This window comes from Gadus macrocephalus, chromosome 17, assembly GCF_031168955.1.
Source record: "Gadus macrocephalus chromosome 17, ASM3116895v1".
NCBI lineage: Eukaryota > Metazoa > Chordata > Actinopteri > Gadiformes > Gadidae > Gadus > Gadus macrocephalus.
In genome coordinates, this window is record NC_082398.1 from 7,039,174 (window position 1) to 7,064,449 (window position 25,276).

The 25,276-nt window shown below is 48.1% G+C and overlaps 2 protein-coding genes and 1 long non-coding RNA gene across 4 annotated transcripts in view; 2 read left to right on the forward strand and 1 right to left on the reverse strand.

The window, feature by feature from the left end:
- The window catches only part of LOC132475485 (uncharacterized), a 207,291-nt gene that overhangs the window by 62,361 nt on the left and 119,654 nt on the right, over nt 1-25,276 (reverse strand). The gene's annotated exons all lie outside the window — the stretch shown is intronic.
- The window catches only part of LOC132475489 (phosphofurin acidic cluster sorting protein 1-like), a 40,234-nt gene continuing 15,633 nt past the window's right edge, over nt 676-25,276 (forward strand). Inside the window, 7 exon segments of the mRNA XM_060076654.1 lie at nt 676-1,202; nt 19,058-19,145; nt 20,629-20,718; nt 21,397-21,522; nt 24,582-24,726; nt 24,974-25,050; nt 25,052-25,078. Of these exon segments, the coding sequence (XP_059932637.1) occupies nt 1,048-1,202; nt 19,058-19,145; nt 20,629-20,718; nt 21,397-21,522; nt 24,582-24,726; nt 24,974-25,050; nt 25,052-25,078 (708 nt within the window). The 5' untranslated portion in view covers nt 676-1,047.
- Nucleotides 2,624-10,676, forward strand: LOC132475493 (uncharacterized). Its single transcript, XR_009529929.1, has 2 exons — nt 2,624-6,044; nt 6,162-10,676. It is a non-coding gene; the product is annotated as an uncharacterized LOC132475493 (long non-coding RNA).

Consider the following 25,276-nt stretch of genomic DNA (forward strand, 5'->3'; position numbering starts at 1 on the left):
TTTAAAAATGGAGGAAAACAAAAACAATCTTTACTGCTTGAGAGATTCTAACTTTGCAATTCTCATAGCTCACAGGGATTTTGATAAATCAAAGTGAGATTGTATACAGAAGTTACCAGATGACGCAATGCCTGTGCGCACAACTTGTCTCGTGCCCTTTCCTTCTCACCTACTCGTCGTGGGCGCGGGCAATCACCAGTGACTCACGCGCGCAGGATATGCATGGGTGGGCAATCCTCCGCTGTGCCTTTTTAAAGATCCGAGCATATGCAAATATAACTTGTGCATAGAAAACTTCGAACAAGAAAACACTGTCCTTTAAAAAATATATTGACATATTTGCTGGCCTATAAATCATCTCGTATGATGCTCCTGCCGTAATATAAAACGTCAATCATGTCGTAAAGCATTACGTACCGATTATCCAATTATTGTAAGACATGCTTAATGTTTTTTATGAATAACAATAACAAAAACCTAACATTTTCCTTTTATGTATTTATTTAATCAAGAGTACAATTACATTTAAATAAATGTATCGGTTGGAGTTTCACTGCCAATTCAAAAAAAAACTTGTCTCGTGTTGTCGGTCCACAATCCACACGTCTCTGCAAAGCAACAGTCGTACGTCTTTAACTAGAGGCGTCGCTCTTTTTTCGGCTCATTGTGAGACTTTGGTGAGGAGGGGAGGAGGAGAGGAGGCGTGGGGGGAAATTTCCGCTTCCTGCACCGATAAACATTTTACGACCGAAGTTGTGGAGTAAACTGGGGGGCTTTTTTCAGCGCGAGCTCACGGCGTGAAATGACGTCGAGGCTGCAATGTTGTCACTAATATAGCGAGGCGATTAGCTCCACACCGGATCAACTTTGGCTGCCCGACGTCTTTTTTGCGCATTTGCAGCTAGGGCTATGCGTTTGGGAATTGTTACTAGGCAAACGTGAAGAGTGGGAACCAGACAAAAAACAGGCAGTCACACCACGGATATACCCCCTTATCGTTTCGTTTGAACCCTTTTTTGTGTACTTGGTTAAGAACAAGACTCCAGGATGTCGGAGCGCGGAGGGCTCCCGCGGACTGGGGGTGTCCCCTCGCCGCACATGCAGCCCTCCAAACCGGTTACGATCGTGTCGAACCGCCCGGTGCACATGAACCTCTACGCCACCTGGGAAGTTGACCGATCCTCGCCCAGTTGTGTGCCGAGGTGAGTGTCAGCGGGCAGAGAGGGTTCTCCTCACATCTTTATCTCACTCTGTCTGCTGTCTGTCGGTAGTGTTTAATCGTTTGCTGGAATATTGACCCAGTGTAGTACACCAATCGCTCGTCTTTCGTGTCTGATGGGTCGCATGGCTCTGGCTAATGATTAGGAGAGGTATTCCAAGGCGATAGCCAATTGAGGCTTAATAGTCTGGCGGTCTGCGTGTGCAACGTTAGTGTCAGTGTCTTGTTCTCTCAATAGACAGAAGATAGCTGTATCTCTGCCTCATTGACAAACACAAATACGGCGTGTGCCACACCGCAGCTTGCGTTACACTCATTTACATTTCACTGACAATGCAATGTAAATTTCGTTCTCCCGCCACCTCCGTGTACCTGCGTCCGAATCACCCGGCGTTCTCTCTTTATACCTACGCTATGATAACACGACGTTGTTTCAAGAGACAATGACCACCATCCATCCATACATCATGGTAATCAGTTGGATGTTGTTGTAGGACTAGCCATTGTTGTTTTGATGTCACATAATCCACCTCCAGTTGTTGGTTTATTGATATTCACTAAAGTGTGTGTTCACTGACTCTATTGCTGATGGATATTTATTATTTGGAACATGGTATTTGAGGGTAGACTGAAAGACGTAGTTGCATGTCTACTCTACGTGTATGTCTTGCAGATTGCTACTGGAATAACAATGGAATACGTACAGTGGCTACTGGTCTACTTGATGTCGATATCTCGTAGTCGCTTTTATGTCACGAGTTTTGTCTGTTAGATCTCAAGGTCAAAAGTCAACTATAAAACTGCATGTGATTGTTGAGCCTGGTTAAGCGTATTGTGTCAACATTTTTCAGGATTAAACGGTGGGGTAATATACTTGGTTTACACAATCCGAATGAACAGACGTTGACCCGATTCAAATAAGCTCTATTACTACCCTTTTGGTGAGTCAATTCTCTTATCTTTCGTGAGCATATTTGACAGTTTACATTTGAAATGACTGCAGTTTTGTCAATATGAGCCCCCTTTTTTTATTTCTTGGAAAGTCAATGAAAATCTACCACTGTTCTGTGACTAAGCAGAATCCTGTAGTCTGTGAATATATTGTTGCTTAGAAGTGTGTGTGTGCGTGTGCATGAGCTTCCGAATCCAGTTCATATTTTTCATGATGTGCCCATATCTAATTCTCACACACACAAGCAATATCTTACAATTGATTTCCCCAGCACCTCATACGAACCAACACACTGGGTTCCCCAGAAGTGCTGTAGTGTCTGCTCCCTCACAGCAAATCCATACATGTCTCCAATATAATCACCAAGCCGGCCCCACCCACCGCGGAGCCGTTTTGGACGTGGAGCAACGATGGAGTGATGGAGAGGGGAAGCACCGCTATCCGTGGTTCGTTTACGCCGCCGTTGTCACCGTCTACGGTTTTTAAGCGGGACAGGAGATGATCATGTTTCTCAGATGCAGGCAAGCATTAGGCTTATCGGATGCGGGGAGGAAGGTGACGACATCAGGGGTGTGTGTGTGTGTGTGTGTGTGTGTGTGTGTGTGTGTGTGTGTGTGTGTGTGTGTGTCCGTCCACCAGTGTGACACACACAATTTTGAAATACAAGTCTGAGTCATAGTTCGCCAAGTACCCACTCGCTCACCACCTTGTAGGAAGAAAGTCCTTTGATATAATTTATAATAACGAATCAGAAATTCAGTCCGATGTTGGCTTATCGTGGTCAGCCATTCAGGACAGCAAAAAGGTTGACACGCAAATTACCCAGACATTCTCCATGTCCTAAATAATGCTTGACTTGATACTTAGATTTAGACACAGAGTCTGAGTTCAGGGCTTATGGGGCGGGGTGGGGGGACAGCGTTTGCGTTCTTTCCTGTTTCTCAAATGTCTTCTCGTGAGTTGGACGCTGAACTTCCCCTTATTCTGGCAGCTGCTTCTCTAATCCCCGCCAGCGGAGGGTGTCCTGTATGCAGGGGTCATTCTCCGTGCCATGCAGGGTTACCGGTCGCCAGGGTTTAGGACGAGTCTCCGCATCTCAGTGCTCCAATCAACTTTGATTATTTTTTCCGCCTCACTATTCGATTCGTAATCAATAACGGATTCAAGATTCATTCTCGATTCATTCGACTTCGGGGAGGGGGGCTATTCTCAGGATCTACTCCAGTGTGCTTCTGTGGGATAAGAAAAGTGGTGAGGGCAAATGAAAGCATGAAAGCAGAGTTATTGTGTCTACGACTATGTCGTTTTTATGTTTGAAAGAGTTATGTATATACCGAATATAATGATGAAAAACGCACAAAAGTGAAACTAAGGCAAAAAAAATTTGGTAGTCTTTTTATCCCCCTAACCTCTACGTCTTCCCCTCGTGATGAGCGATTAGAAAACAAGGCCTCAGATTTGATGATGCCGTTGATGGGATCGACAAGCAGTGACTAACAGTTTTGGGCTGACCATGCTTGATCGTGGGGTTGACGGAGTCTCCCTCCCTCCCTCCCTCTCTCTCTGTTTCTCACTCTGCGTCTGTGAGACCCCCCTAACCGTTGAGCAGGGACCCAGACGTGGGCACATGAGGTCAAGCCTCTTAAAGACCTCCTCGTCTCTGTCCTCCTCCTCCTCCTCGCCTCTTCGTCCTCCTAACCTGGTGTAAGTCATCACCATCGTCGCGACCGGCTGGGTGCCAGGTTCAGTTGTGCAAAAGCAGTACCGCGTGGGTCCTTCCCCATCCTCTCCCCTGCTCATCCCCACGTCTTACACTCACTCACTCACTCCTTCACCATTGTTCTCTGCAATTCAATCAGTTGAATTATGTGGGTCTCCCGAGCAGTGTGCTCGAGAGACCCACAGACACACACACCTTCCATTTTATTTCCTTATTCCTTCTCTGCAGGGTCTCCTACAATCACCCCACAATCTTTTTTTGCACTTGACACACACACACACACACACACACACACACACACACACACACACACACACACACACACACACACACACACACACACACACACACACACACATCCCAAAGTCCCTCTCTGGCGTCTGTTGTTTCTCTCTCCTTCTCTCGGGTGGTGTTAGAACAACAGCCCCGGTTCTCCCGCAGGTCCTCACCTCTTCCTGCTGTGCGCCTGTAAGGCACCACATGACGCGGTATCACTCATTCCCGTTCCCCGTGGATGACTCTGCACCAGCCCACAGAGCTGCTGCAGAGTGCAGATGTCAAAACGGGACTTTTTAAAATGATGGCTCATAGAATGGGCCATGATTGATCTATGAGGCGTACTGGTCTCTTAGTCAGTCTATGTACATGGATTAAAATAAAACACTGCTGATGGATCATGAATTAATAAGGCGTTAGAATTTGGAATGAGAAACAGGCATGTGAACAATGTCATCGTTCAAAGCGCGAGCCCCTGCCAAGCAAATCATTTGGCGTTCTTCGTAACGATCTTTGAGATGTCGGGATTGCCAATTACCATTCCCAGTCCCCCCCGTCGTGTGTGTGTGTGTGTGTGTGTGTGTGTGTGTGTGTGTGTGTGTGTGTGTGTGTGTGTGTGTGTGTGTGTGTGTGTGTGTGTGTGTGTGTGTGTGTGTGTGTGTGTGTGTGTGTGTGTGTGTGTGTGTGTGTGTGTGTGTGTGTGTGTGTCCCATCTGAATCCATGCACTGTTGCCAGTAGCCGCTCTCCAGCCGTGCCAGGCTGTTTTGTGACCGCAGTAGGACATCACTGTTGTGGTGGTTTGTTTTATAATGATATGCTTCCATGAACAAGCCTTCCACAATCCAAGTCACTCATACAGATCTGGATTACAGGCATTCACCAGAAACACATCTCTCTCTGCCTGTCTCTCCCCCATGTACCCAAGAAATAACAGTGGCTTTTGCAAACCGTGTCAACAAAGCATGTCAATGCTGTATAATAACAATATGTGAGGGGTTCATTGCATTGCCCTGGTGCTGGTGCAAACCGTTTCTGTAACGCGACTGTGGTGTGTGAACAGCAAGTTTAGAGGAGTGTGTTTGCTGGCATGGTGCACTTGTTAGAGCGTGATCGACCCTGCAAAACAATGGTGGGTGCTACACTAACGGCGACACCAAAAGCAGGGCTTCAGTGTGCTCACACACACGCACGCACGCGCGCACACCGAAAACATGGAGCTGTCAAAAGAATGTGATCTATTGGTGCGTTCCAGAGCCCATCCAAACAGGATGTGGGACTTATCCTACCTGAACTGTACTAGCTCCTACTTGGTGAAGTGGGGGTAGGTCGATCACCCCCCAGTTCGATAGTAGGAGGTTCCATTTCGACGGTGGGATGTTCCACTTCGACAGGCATTCCAGTGCACTTTTCTTAGTTGGAGGTAGGATAAGTCCCACGTCCCACTGGTTTGGATGGGCTCTGGAACGCACCATTTCAGCACAGTATTGCGACATTCAGAAGCTGCTGAATTATTGACCTGGTGATCATACATCTCAGGTCAAGAGTGGCAAACTAACTAACGCCAAATCTGGTGGGTGTCTTTATATTAATACGAGACTGAGATGACCTCAATTTAATGTATTGTGATATGAATATAGCATATTTTGTAATATGACATATATGACATTATTACGGCATATATTCATATGGCCACATGTCAATATCGTATGTTGTTCACATCCTGTAGTGGTCAATGATGACTTCGACCAACGTCACCCTACAACCACCCACATCGTCTCCGTGACGACGGCCCAGGCCTGCTTTTAAAAGGCCTGGAACATGAACTGAATCCGCCACACACTGAATATTCATCTCAACCCTGTGTGTGTGTGTGTGTGTGTGTGTGTGTGTGTGTGTGTGTGTGTGTGTGTGTGTGTGTGTGTGTGTGTGTGTGTGTGTGTGTGTGTGTGTGTGTGTGTGTGTGTGTGTGTGTGTGTGTGTGTGTGTGGATCAGGGCAGGATCTGGGCAGGATCTGCTAGTGGGTGTCATTCGTTGACTGATATCCAAATCCCAGTCCACAGGCGGGTTTTGCAGTGGAGCCCTGACAAAGCCTTTGACTCATCATTTGAATGAAGTGTTTCTGGTGGTTCTGTCTCGGAGCATATTGCCAGTATGGGAAACAAAGCGGGAAAACCTCTGCACTGTCGTTGTTATTCGTCCGTGGACTCCTCTTGATCCTAGAGTGAGAAGCTGTGGAATACATTTAGGGATGAAAGTGCATCTACAACGAAAGTGCCTCACGAACAGCGTTGCATGCTTGTGTGCAGAAGAGTTATTTAAGGAATCAGTCAGGGCTAGATTTTTATTTCTATGTGTATCCTTGATGAGCCGTGGTGCTCCAGTGCGTCGTAGGGGATGTGGTAGGCTGCATCACATTAAGGTGATGTTTGTGTGAAACAACAACAATAACACATCGGCTACCGTGATGTTCTCGGAAGAGTTGGCTCTTCGTGTGTGTGTGTGTGTGTGTGTGTGTGTGTGTGTGTGTGTGTGTGTGTGTGTGTGTGTGTGTGTGTGTGTGTGTGTGTGTGTGTGTGTGTGTGTGTGTGTGTGTGTGTGTGTGTGTGTGTGTGTGTGTCATGCGCCATGCGCGCGGTGCAGGTGTAACTTGGGTGGATTGTCTCTGCGTGGTAATCCCTGAGCGGCTCAGCTTACCAAACTCTCTCTCTGCGGTGTCATCTCACGTCCCCTGATACAGTTAACACACCCTGACCTTGACGCAGCGCCGGGGATACGTGTGACTGTAGAGTAGGCCGCATAACGCGTCCGAGGACCCCCCCCCCCAGAACCAAACGACAAGTACATCCCGCGTTTACGCTGATGTCTCGGTGATGTATTTCGGATAATGCAACAGCCCCAGCAGAGGACGGCAATGCGGCCACGAGGTGTGATTCCCCATCAGCTTGTTTTCATGCGCATTTTTTTTTAATTAGCGCATAACCCGCCAAAAAAAGCGGAGTGCTTTTTCTTTATGGCTGAGGGAGGGGCAAGCCGGTGTATTGGTGAAAGGTAAACGCCACCAAGGTCCGTGGGAGCAGATTCAGCGAATAGAGGCACACGAGCGAATAAATGATGGAGTACAGAAATCGCGTAACTTGAATGTCACTCAGGCTAAAGCTCGTGTGCACACAGGGCTGTTTCCAGTCTGCCAAGAGCACATGGCTCACATACCCCCCCGGAGCATGAGCATCTTGCTGTCAACTGGTGTGTGTGTGTGTGTGTGTGTGTGTGTGTGTGTGTGTGTGTGTGTGTGTGTGTGTGTGTGTGTGTGTGTGTGTGTGTGTGTGTGTGTGTGTGTGTGTGTGTGTGTGTGTGTGTGTGTGTGTGTGTGTGTGTCAATACACAATGTGTTGGTCCATAACCAAGGAAGCCATTGCGATCTTCCGTTGTGATAGGGGGTTTCCTATTTCCCCCTGATAGCCAATCCCGCGGGGCAAGTGGGTCCAAAGGGGGGGGGGGGGGGGGGGGAGAGAGAGATGAATTACAGTGTCTGAAACTGCTCCGGATTAGGAGTTTGCCATGCTCATTAATCTGTAATCGCGTTAATGAAGGGGTCAATTGTATCTGTGTTTGTGTGTGCGTGCACTCGCCTGGTCTTGTGCTTTGTATGTGTGTGTGTGCACGCGTGTCGGGAGCGACGTTTCCACGAGGGATCGTGTGTCACGCTGTGTGTATTGGATCGGAAACGGCAGCGGCGATCGAACAAGGATCTTCTATTGCAGGAAGGCGCTCGACACACACACACACACACACACACACACACACACACACACACACACACACACACACACACACACACACACACACACACACACACACACACACACACACACACACACACACACACACACACACACACACACACACACACAGGCGTCCCGGATCCACGTTGGGCCTTGATGCAACACATGGAGCCCATGTGTGTGTCCAGACGGGATAACATGTGTGGGTGCTTGGGGAGTCCCGGTCCCTCAGTGTGTCCTTGCCTGGGGCTGTAGGGCTTGGATGAGAGAGGGAGGGAGATGGGGAACAAGAGATAGGTTAAGAACAAGAGAGAGGAGTGGTCGCGGGAGGGGCCAGCGGAAATAAGCGTGAGGTCACTTGTTGTTGTGGTTCTCTCCGCCCGTCCCCTGTGAGACGGCTGGGCGTGGCTCGGACGGTTGCCCGCGGCAACAAGGACATCCAAGTGACCAATCAAATCAAGGAGAGGGAGGAAAAAGGGAAAGAGAGGCCGCTTCCTTTTTCGTCTGTCTATTCCTGTGTCAATGTATAAATACATGCATCATATATTCATCTACACATCAGATTTCATATCTGACACCCAGTAGTAACACGAGGAATTGGAGAAGGAGGAATTGTAAAGTGGGAGTGGTTGTGAAAATGCTAGAGATGTGAAATATGTGGAGGATAGTGGAAAGGGGATTAAACATCTTCTAAGGGAGAGAGAGAGACACACACACACACACACACACACACACACACACACACACACACACACACACACACACAGTCAGTAGGTGCAGGAAGGTTGCTTTAAGAACAGCGAGTGCGAGAATGAGGGGAGGATTCGTGAGGGAGAGCGGGTTCTGGGGGTGACGAGGGCTACTTGGTGTGATGGAGCAGGCGTCGTAAGGGGAAGGACGACAGCAGACGGCAAGGCAATGTCCAACAGGCCGTAAAGAGCTGTGGAGCAGGGAGGAGGAGGGGGCTTTACCGACTGCTTTCCCCCTGTCTGTCTCTCTCGCTCCGCTTGTCGCTATCAATGGTGGAGTTATGCGTTATGGAGTTGAGTCTGGATCCCCTGTCTTAAGTCTCCCTCGTTCTCCCCCCTCCTCCCTCTCTTTATTAATCATTTTCAACCTCCTCGCTTCCTCAGTCTCTCAATTTAAAGCCAAATTTTTTGTTAACGGTTTAGTTGCATCTTGTGTTTTCATTCGCTCTCTCGTTCTGTGTGTGTGTGTGTGTGTGTGTGTGTGTGTGTGTGTTACTCTTTCTAGGTCTCTCCCCCCTCAGAGGGATGTAGAGCTATCTATCTATTCATCATAATAAAACCCTATACCTTAAAAGCCCCGTATCAGTGTCTGTCTACTCCGCAGCCCTGATTGGCTAGCCAGCCCCTCCGAGGCAGACACCGTCCATCTCTGTCCCGTTGGCCCCATTACGGATCTCCTCCCACCCTCACTCTTGAGCCACGATGGCTCCGGCGTGGACGAACCGTTCCCAAACGCTTTTCCACAGTTATGTTCACGAGCACTTCGGCACTTGAAGGATCACCCTGCAAGGCTTTTTAGTGGCGGTCTCTCTCCCTGCGGTTGGTTATGTTTCCTGCCTAAAAAGCGTCACTTTGGCCGCCATTTTGGATTTGAAACATTTCGGTGTCACCGCCATGATCCGTGTGACTTGTCCCTTGTCCAGACGGCTGGCGTTTATTTGAAACCGGAGTAGCCTCCTGTTATCAGAGGAACAAAGCGCTGTGCTTAAGAACGCCCCCGGGCTCAACGGGCCAATGACCCCTTTTCACAGATGGTCAGTAGCAGTGTAAATGAACTTCCTTTTCCTGTAGCTCAAACCTTGGGCAAGTTTAATTGACGTCCGTTGCACCACAACCATGGTCAATGTACCTTTACTTGACTAGTTATGTCTGTACTGGTGCATTGCCATGCCTAAATTGAATGGACTCATAATTAATGCTAGGAGCCACACCCGTGTTATTCCAACTGTATAAAGGGGTGATTACGTTATCTGTTGCAATGACCGCTCCAGTATCACCCCCCCCCCCCCCCCGCCCACACACACACTCACACACGCACCGTTTCATGATACAGCGATGTATTTCTGTCCCGCATATATTTATTGGTCCCTGAATGCAACACTACCTCTCAAAGTGGGAGCCATCACTATTCCACTGTTTAAAACTGAGTAGCTTACCATTTGTCTACATCTGCGTCGGTTCGCCTTTGACTTTGTTCTGAGGCGAACATCGGTTTTAATGCATGATCGTGCGGTTGTCCCTCGTGTTTGTGAATGGGATGCGTGCGATCAAGTACTTTGTTGTTCTTTATGTATTTCTGTCCTTGTATTCATTTTGTTGTCTTTATGCTACGCACATCGCAAAGCAGTGTCACACGCCTATGCACAGATGGCTAGTCTAGCCCTAAGGTGCTGACACGTGCGTCATGCAAAAGGATACGCACATACACACATCCACACACACACTCTTAATAAACCCACAACCCATGCCCGCGGGTCAGTTGGGACCAAACGCCGAAGATCCTTTCAAGATTGGCTCTCTGAGTGTGTGTGCATCTTGTGGACACACACACACACACACACACACACACACACACACACACACACACACACACACACACACACACACACACACACACACACACACACACACACACACACACACACACACACACACACACACACACACACACACACACACACACACACACACACAAATATGTGTGGCTTCTGTGGGGAAATTACTTCTGCTCTTCCTCTCGATTTCTCGTTGGGAGTGACTCACTGCGCCCCAGAAGGTCCACGTGCACACACACACGCCCACACAGTTTCGCCGCCGCTGCCACGCGGGGCAGAAGACGGTAGTGCCACGTCTGTTGGTGTATGGGCCTCTCAGTGTAAAGCCTGTTACGTGAGCCCTAGGATAATGTAACCTACTTCTGCAGATGAGCCCCCGTCTTTGACTCGCTCACCCGGATCCACTCAAACATGCGTGTTTGCGGGGCCCGTGCTTGCATCGTGCCAACACGAATGTTCCCCTCTTTCACATGTGCTTAATGCTCACGTGTCGCCTTTAAACACACACACTTCTTCTATACTCTGCAACTCTGCGCGCACGCATGCTTGTGTGTATGTGTGAACACGTGAGAGAGTGTTGTATGTTACTTTGGGTGGAGTTGAATAGCAGGAGAAACCGGGAAAAAGGGATTATTATAATTACAGCAATTCGAGACGGACATGTGGTGATCCCCGATTGATGGAGAGAGAGAGGGATGGGGAAACAGAATCATTTTGTGTGTGTGTGTGTGTGTGTGTGTGTGTGTGTGTGTGTGTACGTTCATGTCTATAGGAATACAATTAAAAATGTGACTTTTCCTTCTATGTTGCTTATCTTTGTTGGCCGCACTGGGTATTCATTTGAAATATATTCTTGTGGTAATTTTATTGCAATCACTGCATTCAGCTGGTGTGTGTCACTGTCAGAATTAAGTTAGGGCTGCACTAATCTATGTATGTGCTTGATGGCTAGCCAGATGACAAAAATCTCCATTTGTTTGGTTCCTTTCCTTGGCATGTGATTGGTATATTTACCAGCTGTAACGTCTGGGTTTTGAAGTCTTGAGTGGCTCTAGCCAGGTGCAAGCTTTGCCTTCTTAGACGCACCACCTGTTTGGTGGCTAAACGTTAAATCAAATGGACTGACCATCCATGCAAATGATAGTCTGGCAAAGCAAAAAAGGCTTGAGTCTCAGGAATCGAAAGCCTCAAGCCTCAAAGACTCAAACATATTTCATTGTCTATACAAACACTTTGTGTTCCCCTCTGGTTGAACATTTTGGACCTAAACTACCTGAACTAAAGGAGCCAGTCTGGGTGTATTTATGCAATTACTGATTAGCCCCTTTAGAATCGTGTGTGTGTGTGTGTGTGTGTGTGTGTGTGTGTTCCTATGCACGTGCAGTATATTGTGCATAAATGTTTATCTTTGTACGCCAGTCCCCACCACCACCATCATCCTCAGACACCATCAGTGGGTGTGCAGGGCCGTATGATGGGCTGTGGTTCTGGCATGGACAAGATCCTAATCATGTGAGAGTTTTGCATGTTAGTGTTGCCATTTGCATAATGAATGATTGTTTACTTAAATCAAAATGTGTTAAAGAAAGCCCAGCGCATATTTGGCAGGATTCTCTACTGGTTTCTAGTTTCATGATTGTTTGTAACGCTCTACTGGTATGGAGTTCTCTACTAGATTCTCTGCTGGTGTAGTCCTCTCTTGGTTTGTAGTTCTCCCTACTGTTGTGTACTTCTCTACTGCGACCCACGTGAAGTGACTATGCTGGTTTAGACATTCCCTGGTTTGTCCAGGCACCAGCTTTCAGTCAATACACAGACCTTTGCATTATTTAACCTTCATGCATTATTCACTCATCCCCTTGCTCATCATCCAGACACACGCTGTTTCTTTGTCTCTGCTGACCTGTATACCAGGCAGCAGTGTATTACTCCACCACAGTCATGATTAGGATTAGGATAGGCGTGTGTCAACTCGTTAAATAACGGACTAAAAAACAGCACAGAGACATGACACAGGAGTCAATAAAGGGATGATCTTCAGGATTGAGCACGGGGCAGATTTGATAGACTAATTTGCATATTTTTCAAAGCCAATTCATTTCCCGTTCGCTTCGCGCCCGGGTTTAATAACCGTGACCTCTTATCTCATTATCTCTCGCTCGCTGTGTTCCGTCGCAGCAGGGCTCGGCGGGGCCGCGTATGTGGCGTATTGAAGGTGTTGCTGAGGGTCTGTTCACTGCATGATGCGCTGGCTTGGCTGGTGGAGCAGCAGTGAGTCTGCAGCGTCTCCTCTGTCTGCAGATGTGACCCGCATGGTAATCTGGAGGGACCTGGTCGGTGTGTGTGTGTGTGCTGCGGCTAGGGAGTGCGCACGCACACGCACGCAACCCAGACTTAAAGCAACCACACACACACACACACACGCACACACACACAGGAGTGCACACGCACACACAGGAGTGCGCACGCACATGCACACACAGAAGTGCGCACGCACATGCACACGCACGCAACCCAGACTTAAAGCAAGCAACCACACACACACACACACACACACACACACACACACACACACACACACACACACACACACACACACACACACACACACACACACACACACACACACACACACACACACAGTGTATGGACTATGTGATGTAGTGAATTGCACAACACGCCTACTCACTCACGCACAAAGTGTTTGTGCACAGTGCACACGCAAAGACCAGACTATGTGTAGTGAAGTGCACGCATACAGCCTCCTACACGTTCGCAAGCAAAGCCGAGACTAGATGCATTAGAACATACAACATACACACGTATGCTCACTCAAGCATACACTCCGGCAACCCTCCAGCCTTCTTCAAACTGGATAAAAGACGGCCCTATGTCCTTGCAGCATGATTGATTTACTGCTCAGCCACTGCCTCGTCTCTCCCGCCTGTGTGGCAGGGAAGTCCCGCCTCCAGACCAGCCCGTCTAGCCACGGTACTATGGTATGTGCATCAGAAAGCATCATGTTGTTTTTTGTAGACGCACCTAACCTAGACCTGTCAACACTTTGTTTTGTTTTTTTCAAAGAAAAAAACGTCTTCCCATTAATAAGAAATAATTTCACGAATTACTTGACAACGACCAAAACACAATCACTACCGATAACAATCCGGTGCCCCTATGCTTCCGAAATGGGAAATGGTGTTGCGTTGTGACGTCAATCAGTTAGTGAACTATAATATTTATTTTGCATAACTACGTGAATGGCATTACACACTCTGTCCAAACGCCAACGGTATCCAAGCTAGCCAGAGTTTTAGCCGCTAGCGCAGCACCACCAAGAGTGTTTTCTCCAGTATAGATGAACGCTCACTCACCGGGAATGTGTTGCGCTCTAGTTATAGCCTAATGGAACATCTCTTGCTCTCCCTCTCTGTATCTCTGATTTCCAAATTGATTGCTCATCATACGAACGAAGCCTCGTGAGACCTTCCAGGTATTCACGTTTGAATATCCATCTGGCCTTGCCAGTTATGGATTTCCAAATATGAAAAAACCCTGATATGAGGACTCTGTTGCTGCTTTTTATTGAAACTCCCTCCATTTCATCCATCATTTTAAATCTTTTGAAATGGCTTGCAACTGTGTGTGTGTGTGTGTGTGTGTGTGTGTGTGTGTGTGTGTGTGTGTGTGTGTGTGTGTGTGTGTGTGTGAGATCCTCCCGGGCATATATATATCTCCCAGGATCAGATCAAAGACTTTTGATCCAGAGATTTTAAGTGACTCTGGAGAAGCGACACATTTGTTGAGGGAGGCAGAGAGGGCTGGACACACACACACACACACACACACACACACACACACACACACACACACACACACACACACACACACACACACACACACACACACACACACACACACACACACACACACACACACAGGACAGCTGTTTGATGTCATCTTTGGGTGTGAGTCACACTGGCCAACCCTTTGTTCTGTGTGTGTGTGTGTGGGGGGGGAGGAAAGAGAGTCATCGGCCCTTGGGTTGGCTTTTAGGGCCCATTAACATCTCAACAGGCTCTTCTGTTTATGGTTTTCGTTTGAAGGACACACATTCATGTAAGTCCTCTCCTTACCCCCTGGCCCCGGACTCTGCTGAGTTGGGGGGGGCGTCCTGGCGTTCACACTGTTATTCCAACGTACGTGTGTGGGGGGGGGGGGGGGGGGGGACAGTTTGAAGTTAAGAGAGAGGGAGAGATGTACAGAAGGGAAAACCTTTCTATGTCCGTGTTGGGGGCCAACATGTCCGCTGGAGGTCATCTTGATACCAGGGGTCAAATAAAGAGAGAAGATACACAAACCAGTTGCAGCTCGGGCTGTTGGAAAAGACTCTGCAAGGTCAAGCTGCACTGGATTGATTGTTGCCACGGCAACCAGAAGCAAAGCACCTGCTTTTTAAAGTCGCAGACACACACAAATGCAATAAAATAGACACGTGTGTGTGCACACACAGTATGCAGACAAACATAATCTCATAAGTCAATGTGGGCTGCACCTCTATGTTCTCCTCCATACTAATTATTCCCTTAATGGAGTATTGAAGGACTGGGAAGGGACCCATAGTCAACTCATCCATTGATTTATTTTCAATTTGGTATTTTTAGCTGGTAAAATCATTTACAGACTGTCAATGATTATCAATACATCTTCTGCTGATCTACTTATCGATCCACTATAGATGGTTATGAACATTTTGATGTCTGGCCATTGTGTGTGGGTGTGTGTGTGCGTGCGTGTGTGCGTGCACTTGAACGTGCTCCCCACTGAAGGCATACAGGATAAACCCTACACACCCTCAATCAAAGACTGAAAACTCATCGGAGTGCATCTTGGCTCAGAGAAAAAATAAATCAATGAATCATCCTCATCTCTTGTTCTGTAAAATGTAGCGCTTCAAGCAGACTGCTAGTTTGATGAATTGTATGTACTTTCATGATTGTTGAAATTTCTGGTTGAATGCATGTAGGTCGATTTGGATGAAAGCGTCTGCTAAATAAAGTATGTGTGTGGGTGGTTGGATGGGGGGAGGGGTTGTGTATGCATTAACACAGGTGCTTGTGGAACAACATTTTATAGGTTGGCTGTTCTGATTGGGCGTTGAATCATAAGCCTAAATATGGACTGAAGCTAGGGCTGCACGATTATGGGAAAGATCATAGTCACGATTATCTTGGTCAATATTGAAATCACGATTATTTTTGAGTTTGAAAACGTGTTGTATTTTTTCAGCATGTCTCTCTGCCAAAATACTTTGGAACTGAGAACTTTGAAATTTCGCCTTAAAAAAATACACAAAATGGTCAAAAAGAAAATGTTCCAATCTAAAAAAATATAAAGATATGTATCCAGCTGCTCTGCCCTTTCTATAAAAGAAACTTATTTTTTTATTTTTTTTTAAATAGAAAAACTCGATTATGTTAATTTTGTGATTGTTTGACGCTAAAATCAAAATCGTGATCAAAATCCGATGAATCGCCCAGCCCTAACCCCCCTCCCCCGTGCTACGTCATAAAGGAAGGACAGGATTGCATGACAAGCTGTTTTCATAAGTCTTGTCTGCAACCCCCCACCGATGACGTTGATTAGCTTTTAGAACTCATTCACTCGCTCACTCACTCTCGGCCTTTTTGAAGATACTTGAGGCATCAAAAGGCCCTCAAAAGCACGAGGTGGGAATAGATATTTTAGGTGAGCAGTGAGTCATATCGGGCACACGCAAACATGCATGCTTGCCTTCTGCTTCACGCACGCACACACACTTGCTGTGCACATTCACACACAAATACACCATGCTAGCTTTGCATGAACTTTTGTTAGTCGCACACGCGCACATATAATACCCCGTAAACAGTGTTGGTTGTGAATCAATTAATATTGATTCACAACCGCCTCAATGACGCTTTTGCTAATAATTTTCACGACAAAAAGCGCTACATTCACACAGCTTTGTCAAGGTGTGTCCACAGGTGGCCCGCTGTTCACCTCTGCACGGTTGTGTTGAGGGAGAGAGAGTTTACTGTGGAGAGGGAGAGAGAGACGGCTTGCCAAAAGGAGAGGGAGAGAACGGGGTATCATGGGGGGCGGCAGTTGCTCATGAGGCAGAGCGGGGTTGGCTGGTAACCGCAAGGTTGCTAGTTAGATCTCCGGCTCCGCCTAGATGGGTGTCGAGGTGTCCCTGAGCAAGGCACCTCATCCTATCTTCTCCTGACGAGCTGGCTGTCACCTTGCATGGCTGATGCCGCCGTCGGTGTGTGAATGTGTGCATGAATGGGTTAATATCAGGCAATATTGTATAGCGCCATAATATATATGCAGTCCATTTACCATTTACCATCATGGGAAGGAGCAGGTCGTGGGAGGCAAGGCAGAGGCCATGAATCAACGTTGTGATGAACCTGCTGCTGCATCCCGCACAGCTACGCTCTACCGCCGTTCGGGCAGGCACTTTCATGGTCCCCCCCAATCGGGGGGGGGGGGGTCCACCGGGTGGCTGTGCGTTCTTCGCCCGCACCCCCCTCGGCCTCGTCGTCCTCCTCCTCTGGCTCTGTCTCTTGATCTCTGACCGAGCCAAAGCCAGCGTCGCATCGTGCCGGCCGTGCATAATGGAATCGCGCATGCAACCCCGCCACCATTGTGCCAAGTAATCACCGGCTCCAGCTGTCCTCCTCTTTGTTGAGGCCCCTGTGCCGGCTCGGCGCTGACGACGGCGGCATGCAAAACCATACGCCCTGCGCTTTTGTTTTGAAAGGCGGCAAATCCTCCCGAGAGCAGACACCCGACAGTCTCTGAGCCACGTGGGATTATTATTTTTTTTTGTCATTGCATGTCTGTTGCTCTGTCCCTCTTCTCCTTCTGTCGCGCCACACTACGCATTGCCCATCCATTATCTAGGAGTCCGCTGATGGCTTCCTTAAGGGACCCCTGGCCAACGGCAGATCGACTTCTGGCGTCTGACCATAATAAGCAGTGTTTGCACTGTTCACAAAGCACTGTTCGAAGCCACAAGGTGTCGGGTGAACTTGGCCTCATCCCGTGAGTGGCGCCCCCCCGCCCGAATGTACTTTGGATTGACCTCTCATGTGCTCTTGTTGATTTATGCACGGCACCGAAGGCCAGGGGAAAACAAAGGAAAACTGCAACACACTGCAGTCCAGTCTCTTATCTAGCCACCGCTAGTTTTAGAGGGATGGATAGATAGATTGGAGTGAGGTGTTGTACAGTTTAATGGCACAGGGGACAAAGGAGTTTTTCAATCTGTTGGTGTTGCACTTGGGGAGGAGCATCCTGTCGATGAACCAGCTCCTCTGGGTGCTGATGATGGTGTGCAGAGGATGGCTGACATTGTCCAGAATAGCCAGCAGTTTGTTGGATGTTTTCCTCTCAGCCACCTCTCTCTCGTCACCAGCGTCCAGTTTCATGCCGACCACAGAGCCGGCCCGCCTAGACTTCACACTCGCCTAGCCGTTAGCTCTTAAGCTTCTTCTATAGGCATAACCCTTAACAATACTACTTTATTTGTCAGTAGGGCATTGAAATTAATTTGGCTCTCTGTATGTTAACTGTTGACCGTTGCATGGCTTTCAACTGGTGCTCCTCAACTGGTCAATCTTAACATTGGGTATAGCTCTCCAATGCTAGCTGTCCACTTTTAGCCGTCCACTGTTAGCTGACCTCTTCTAGCTGTCCGATGCTCTCTGTACGTTGCTTGTGGTCCACTATGCACAGTCCTCGTATGTATTCTTTAAATGCACCTCGGCGGACATTACCACTGTGGCCGCGAAGAGGCTGGGAGTGATTTCCATTAGTGCGGCCGAAGGGTAAGGCAGTCTGTGCATCCTCCCCATGGTCAGCTTCGGGCCGTGGGGGGCCCGGGCCAAGAAGGCTTCAGCGGAACCCACTCGGAGCGGGGCCGGCCGCGGGTAATGAGAGCCGGGCGGGCTGGGGGACTCGAGGGTCCGCCAATAAGCAGTTGAGGAGGAGTTGCTGCATTTGTGTGTGTAGACTTTTTTTTTTTTTAATCAATTTCCCAGCTCTTTTTGGGGGAAATGAAGGTACTTTGCTTGTCTCAGGCTGTGGTTATTTCCTTTCATCCGGTCCTTCACTTTTTGAATCTCGCTCTCTTTTCTTTTCTTCCTTCCTCACTCCCTTCCTCCCTCTGGGGTCTATTTTTGTCGTTTTCTGTCCATCAAACGCCCAAGGGATGAATTATTGATTACACTGACCCTGACAGAAACAGACGTGTGTGTGTGTGTGTGTGTGTCCGTCCGCCCTTTGCCTGTGTTGACTGGCACAGTGTTCGGTCTTCCCCTCCAGACTCGTCTACTAGGGAGAACTTCCGGTGGGGGAAAGTGCTGTTGAATGGAAGGTCAAAAGCGGCCACCATTCTGACATTTTCAAATGACCCTTCACGGCGCCATCTAAAAGCTAACTGTGTGTGTGTGTGTGTGTGTTTCTGTCTCCAGGCTCTTCAACCTGACTCTGAAGAAGCTGATCATGCTGAAGGAGCTGGACAAGGACTTGACCTCCGTGGTCATCGCGGTCAAACTGCAGGTATGTTCTCACTGCTGGTGTACACTGTAGCTGCAGGGTGCGTCGGGCCTTTCCTCCGTGTTCTGTACAGTAATTCACTAGACTCAACATTGTTCTCACTCGGATCACGTCGTAGATCACCAAGTTATGTCGCCCTTTAGTCATCCGAAGGGAGCGATTGGTTCCATATTGCTGTCTGCAATGCAACTGTAATGTAAATGTATGGTAGGCCTTGATGTTCAGCATGGCTGCTTGTACAGGTGGTTTTCAATTGAATCGACCTGATAAAATTAATTGCCATGATTGTCAAAGAAGGTTTTGTCCACGACGTTAACATTGTTGACCGTATTATCAAAGGGTGTTTGCGTCGCTATGCATTAAATCGGCAAAAGCAGACGCATTGTGTCAGAGCTTATCTCAGCAGCCGGTTTGGTTTATTCTTTTCAAAAGCAGCAGTATTAGAATAAACCCTTGAATCCTCAAGTGCTGATGTTTATAAATTCCTGCACATGGATTTTTTCCTCCCCTTCGCCTCTCAGACATCTACCAAAGGGCCACACAGGCTTTAATGAATGGACTGAGTGGATTTGTGATGGCGTCTCTCGCTGAGCGTAGATGTGGCCGGTACAAAGCGTTGTGTGCTTACCTACTCCATTGGTGTCCGGTCTTGAAGAGCGGAGCTGGTACGACCTCAGAAGGGAGGACAGACATCTCTCTGTACTTTTAGCTTTTTGTAGTTTTCACATTCTGTTGAAAGGAGAGGCTCGCTATGGCAGAATTCATTGATTGTCCAGCGTGATTCCAGGAGATACGCTGTCGTTTTATCCCAAATCGATCCGGTATTGAGTTTGTTGACTTCTTCCTGTAACGGTCTAGCGAGGTTACGCTGGACTACGCCCTTGGGTCCAACATGATACTTATCCCTTAAGTTTCTACCAAAGTGAAAACATTTCAAAGGATTTTGTCAGTTTTTTGGATTACTTGATTGCTTTAATCAAGCGGATCATCATGTCATCATCTTTGCACTTGAGCTATTTTGTAAATACTCCACCCGCTGTGGTTGTTGATGGCTACGGCACGTTGTCTTGGGAACGTGTCATCAGCAGTGATCTGTGACGGCTCTGTGCCCCCCCTACTTCTCCCCACCCAGCTGTTGCCAGTTGCCTTTGTCATTTCCTCTCTGTATGATGTATCCACAGTTGCAAAGACACACACACACACACATACACACATACACATACGCATACACACACACACACACACACACACACACACACACAAACCATTGTTGTGGGGGCGGCAGGGTGTTAGCCAGGGTACACTAATGGTGTAATCCACCCCACTGGCATTTAATCATGTCTTGTACTCTCTCTGCATCTCGGTGCCTCTCTCTCTCTCTCTCTGTGTCTCGGTGCCTCTCTCTCTCTCTGCATCTCGGTGCCTCTCTCTCTCTCTGCATCTCGGTGCCTCTCTCTCTCTCTCTCTCTCTGTGTCTCTTTCCCAGGGCTCCAAGCGTATCCTGCGCTCCAATGAGATCCTCTTGTCTGCTGCGGGCCTGACCGAGACGGACCTGCAGCTCACCTTCTCTCTGCAGGTACATAACGCAGCTGCAGCACCCGCCTGCTCACCCACGGACCCTAGCCTTGTTCAACCTGTCGATGGTGACCTGCGACTGATGGGAGCCGGTGTCGCCCATCACCTATGTTCGGGTTGAGGGATCGATGAAACAAATTTAAATAGAGGAAACGTATAATGAACTATATGTAACTCAATCCGATTGTTTTTTTAATTGAACATTTATCCCTTTAAAACAGGCCAGCTCTTACCTGGCCTGTTTGAACCGATGGCCCGTCTCCTGACTGAACACGGTTGCTTTGTTGTATTTATAGTCGGTGAACCCATTACCGGCCCGCATTGGGTCATGCTGTGGGGAGAGGGAATCTGTCAAGGGTTATGAATGTGTTGCAGCAGTCTATTAGATCACCAATTAGAGGAGCCCAACCCGGATATAGATAGTCATGTGTTCAACACACTGTACCTCACAGGCGTGTGTGTTTGTGTGTGTGTGTGTGTGTGTGTGTGTCACTCTACCTTATGCAAGTTTAATGTTTATTTTTCCATTGGGTGTTCTCTGTGCCAGTCTGGCATGTAAAAAATGAGCCTGAACAAATACGACATGCGCTCCTCCCAGCTGTATCTGGGTCATCATAACTTCCTGTGTAATGGTGATTGTCCCTTTATCCCCCCCCCCCCCATTCCCCTCCCCCTCCAGTACCCCCACTTCCTGAAGAGGGACGCCAACAAACTGCAGATCATGCTGCAGAGACGGAAACGTTACAAGAACCGCACCATCCTGGGGTACAAAACCCTGGCTCTGGGGCTCATCAACATGGCCGAGGTACCCCGTCCGTCTGTCTTTTATCCAGTTTGAAGAAGACTGGAGGGTTACAGGAGTGTATGCTTGAGTGAGCGTACATGTGTATGTTCTAATGCAACTAGTCTCGGCTTTGTTGTATCTAGGAGGCTGTATGCGAGCGTGCATGTGAATGTGTAATGCACTACAATCTAGTCTGGACTTTGTGTGCACAAACACTTTGTGTGTGAGGGAGTAGGCGTGTGCATGCTTTATTAAGGTTCAATTCACAACATCACATAGTCCATACTCTGTGTGTGTTTTTAGCTTTTATTAAATTGGACCATTTCACACCAAACACATATACCACGCGAGTCCAGCGCACACAACACACGAAAGCCACAAAGCAGGGAGGTAAACAAAGTCACAATATTAAAATGGAACAAAACAGAGGGAAGAAGAGATGGGGAGAGAGAGAGAGAGAGAGAGAGAGAGAGAGAGAGAGAGAGAGAGAGAGAGAGAGAGAGAGAGAGAGAGAGAGAGAGAGAGAGAGAGAGAGAGAGAGAGAGAGAGAGAGAGAGAGAGAGAGAGAGAGAGAGAGAGAGAGAGAGAGAGAGAGAGAGAGAGAGAGAGAGAGAGAGAGAGAGAGAGAGAGAGAGAGAGATGCGCTTTAGAGTTTGCTTGAATGAGCAGACTTCAGTTCAAATCAAACTTCAAGTGAGTCCTCTGTCAGTGCCGCGAGTACCAAATGGTTTTGATGCAGTGTTTATTCAGTGATCCAAGAGCGTTGGGGCCGCCAACTTACAGGCGGCCTGGTTGCTCGACGTTGCGACGTGCATTGTGCTCGCAAACTGGATCAACGGCTCCTCTCTCACGGTTCGGTGAGCTCGTTGAGGTAGTTACGAGCTGGGAAACCAACCAGAGGCGTCGCAATCTGTTATTTCAACACACAAGAGAGTTGTTGGGTTGGCTCCAGACGACGTAAGACAAGAGATATGTGTTGTGGACCACGCCAAGACGGACTGGAAGACCTGGCGTTGGACTCTGGGGCCAGGACCGGAGTGGGTTGCCAACATCCTGTCGGATGTACATTTTGAAGAGCACCTTGGGTCAGAGCGAGAACAGCCCCACAGTAAAAGAAAAGTAGACAAATTGACCCATTTCCCAGAGGCGGTGCGTCGTAGGACTGTGCGATTACTCGATCATTTGATCGAGATTTCCATTTATGCGTCAAATGATCTCCAAACTAATATCATTACGTTTATATTTTTATTTGCAGGTATATTTATTTTATTCATTAAAGGTTTATAGAAATGCCAGCTGGATACGTATTTGTCCATTATTTTAAGTTTTTTTTGGAGAGAATGCTGAATAAATGCATCATGTTTTCAAACTCAAGAATAATCTTCTGAATAATCTCCTGATTTCAATATTGACAAATAATGGTGATCATGATTTTTTCCCTCCACGATCTAGCAACCCTATGTCCGTCGTAGACAACAACACTGGTGTCACTCGTTAGGCAGAGCCAACACCTGTGTGGGTCCTGGGATAACCCCTCTGGGATGAGGGGTATTGGGGTGATCAAATAAAAACAGATTGATTCACAGGTCAATAACGGCTAATTGTCCTTGTGTTGAAATTATGCAGTATGTGTTTGTTTGACACACAAACATTATAGTCCATATCGGTGGTTGGGATAAAAGGGTGCTCACAAAACAATAAATGAGCTGACTCACTCCAACACAACAACATAAACAACAATAGAAGTAGCACGCTGATGTGACTGTACAGCAGTAGCAGTGTTGTCCTCTCTAGCAGTGTTGTCACAACGTCTTGTCCAGGCTCGTCTGGGTAACACTATGCTACGCAGACTTCATTAAAGAGGGCGGGGGAGGGACAGATGGATGCAAACGGAGAGTGAGGGGGAGGAGGAAGAGAGGCGGTGAGATAGGTGTGACCAGCATGCTGCATGTCAATGCATGCCCATGAACATGCATAGATGCATTTGAACATACAATCGATGTGTGCATTACACACACACACACAAGCACAAAATGTAGACACGGATAATACCAAACTTAACCTCAAACAAATGCATGATGAAAATCCAGAACAGCCTAAGTCACACACCCTATAGACCGGTTAGGTCGAAGCTGCACCCAGGTCACACTCGCATGCCGTCTTATAGAAACGCGTAGCAACGCACACATACACACATAGATCGAATGAATATGTTGTGACTTGCGGGCACAGGTGTCAGAGTCTGAAGGTGAGGGGCTGGTCCCAATCAAATTCACACATTGCACGCGTGCACACACAATGTTCTCACTCCCCCCATTCGTGTTTTCAATCCTGCCCTTTTCTCTTCATCTTTTGCTTTTTTTTTTTTTAATTATTATCATCCCACTCTCACTCTCCCACCCTCCATCTAGTGCCTCTGCAGACACCAATTTCGTTTTCTCATTCCCCTCTTGCTCTCTCTATCACTCTCCTCCCCCCTCCCTCCCTCACCGTCATTGACATTCATAGTTTTTCCAACATGGCCCAAGTCCCCTCACACTGAGGTGGCCTACATCAGTGTGAGGTGTGTGTATGCATTTGGAGGTATGTTACATGTGGGGGCCCGCCAGTTGCGCTTCACCGGCTCATTTACGACAGACGGGTTGAGGAGGTTTGCACCTACGTTCACTTGTAAGACACGATCTTCAGCTTACGGGGCGATCACCAGATGCCGCTGAGCTCGTCGTCCGACCAAACGCGGAGCTTTAACGATTCAGCTTCCTCTTACGTTGGCATTTCATATCGGGGACTGCGGCCGGCCCATTGGTCCATTATCGGCCAATGGGCCCGTATCTAACTCATGTCAAGACCCTGCCACCCAATCACAGCTCAAGCGGCAACGAACGGACCAAACTGGTCGGGTCTGCCTCCACGCTCTCTTGTACAACGAAAGTGTCAAAAGAACGAGGCTACAGAATTCGTGACTTTTTCCGATTTTCTTACACTGATGCAGAACCGTTGAAGCTAGAGACCCAGAAGTGTGTGCCCCCCCCCCCCGGCCAATAATCACCCAGCCCCCTGTCGCTGTGTGCTCCCTGCAGGTGATGCAGCACCCCAGTGAGGGAGCCCAGGTGCTGGGGCTGCACAGCCAGCTGAAGGACACCTCGGTGCCTGTGGCCGAGGTCCGGGTGTACTCCCTGTCCAGCCAGCCCATCAACCAGGAGGGGCCCAAGGCCAAGATGTCCGGTGAGGAGAGGGGGCCCGTCAAGGGGGTGGGAGGGTTGGGAGGTTTTCCAGTTGGATACTTTCAGAGTCAAGCTGACAAGCTGACTCTGGGCCTTGATGAGGTATAGGTTGATGTTTGTACACTCTGGATACGGATTAAATACACCGAACCAGTATGAAGTAGCTAACTCTCTTTCCCCGTTCCCTCTCTCTCTCTCTCTCTCTCTTTCTCTCTCTGTCTCTCTCTATCCTTCTCTCCCCTCTCCAGACCGTTCCCCAGACATTGACAATTACTCGGAGGAAGAGGAGGAGAGCTACTCTTCGGAACAAGAGGGCAGCGACGACACCCGTTCATGGGCAGGTGTGTGTGTGTGTGTGGTTTAAGTCATTCCTCTTTTGTTGTTACTTGAGCCTGTTGCCATGGCGACACAGGCAAAGAGTCTGTATAAGATGATGAGTGTCCTTGACGTGTTTGTTGGTTTGAGGCCCCGGACAGAAAACACAGAGGGAGGAGCAAGTCGCTTGTCTCCAGAGGAGTGTTAAGCCTTAATAAAGTAATCTAGAAAACCTA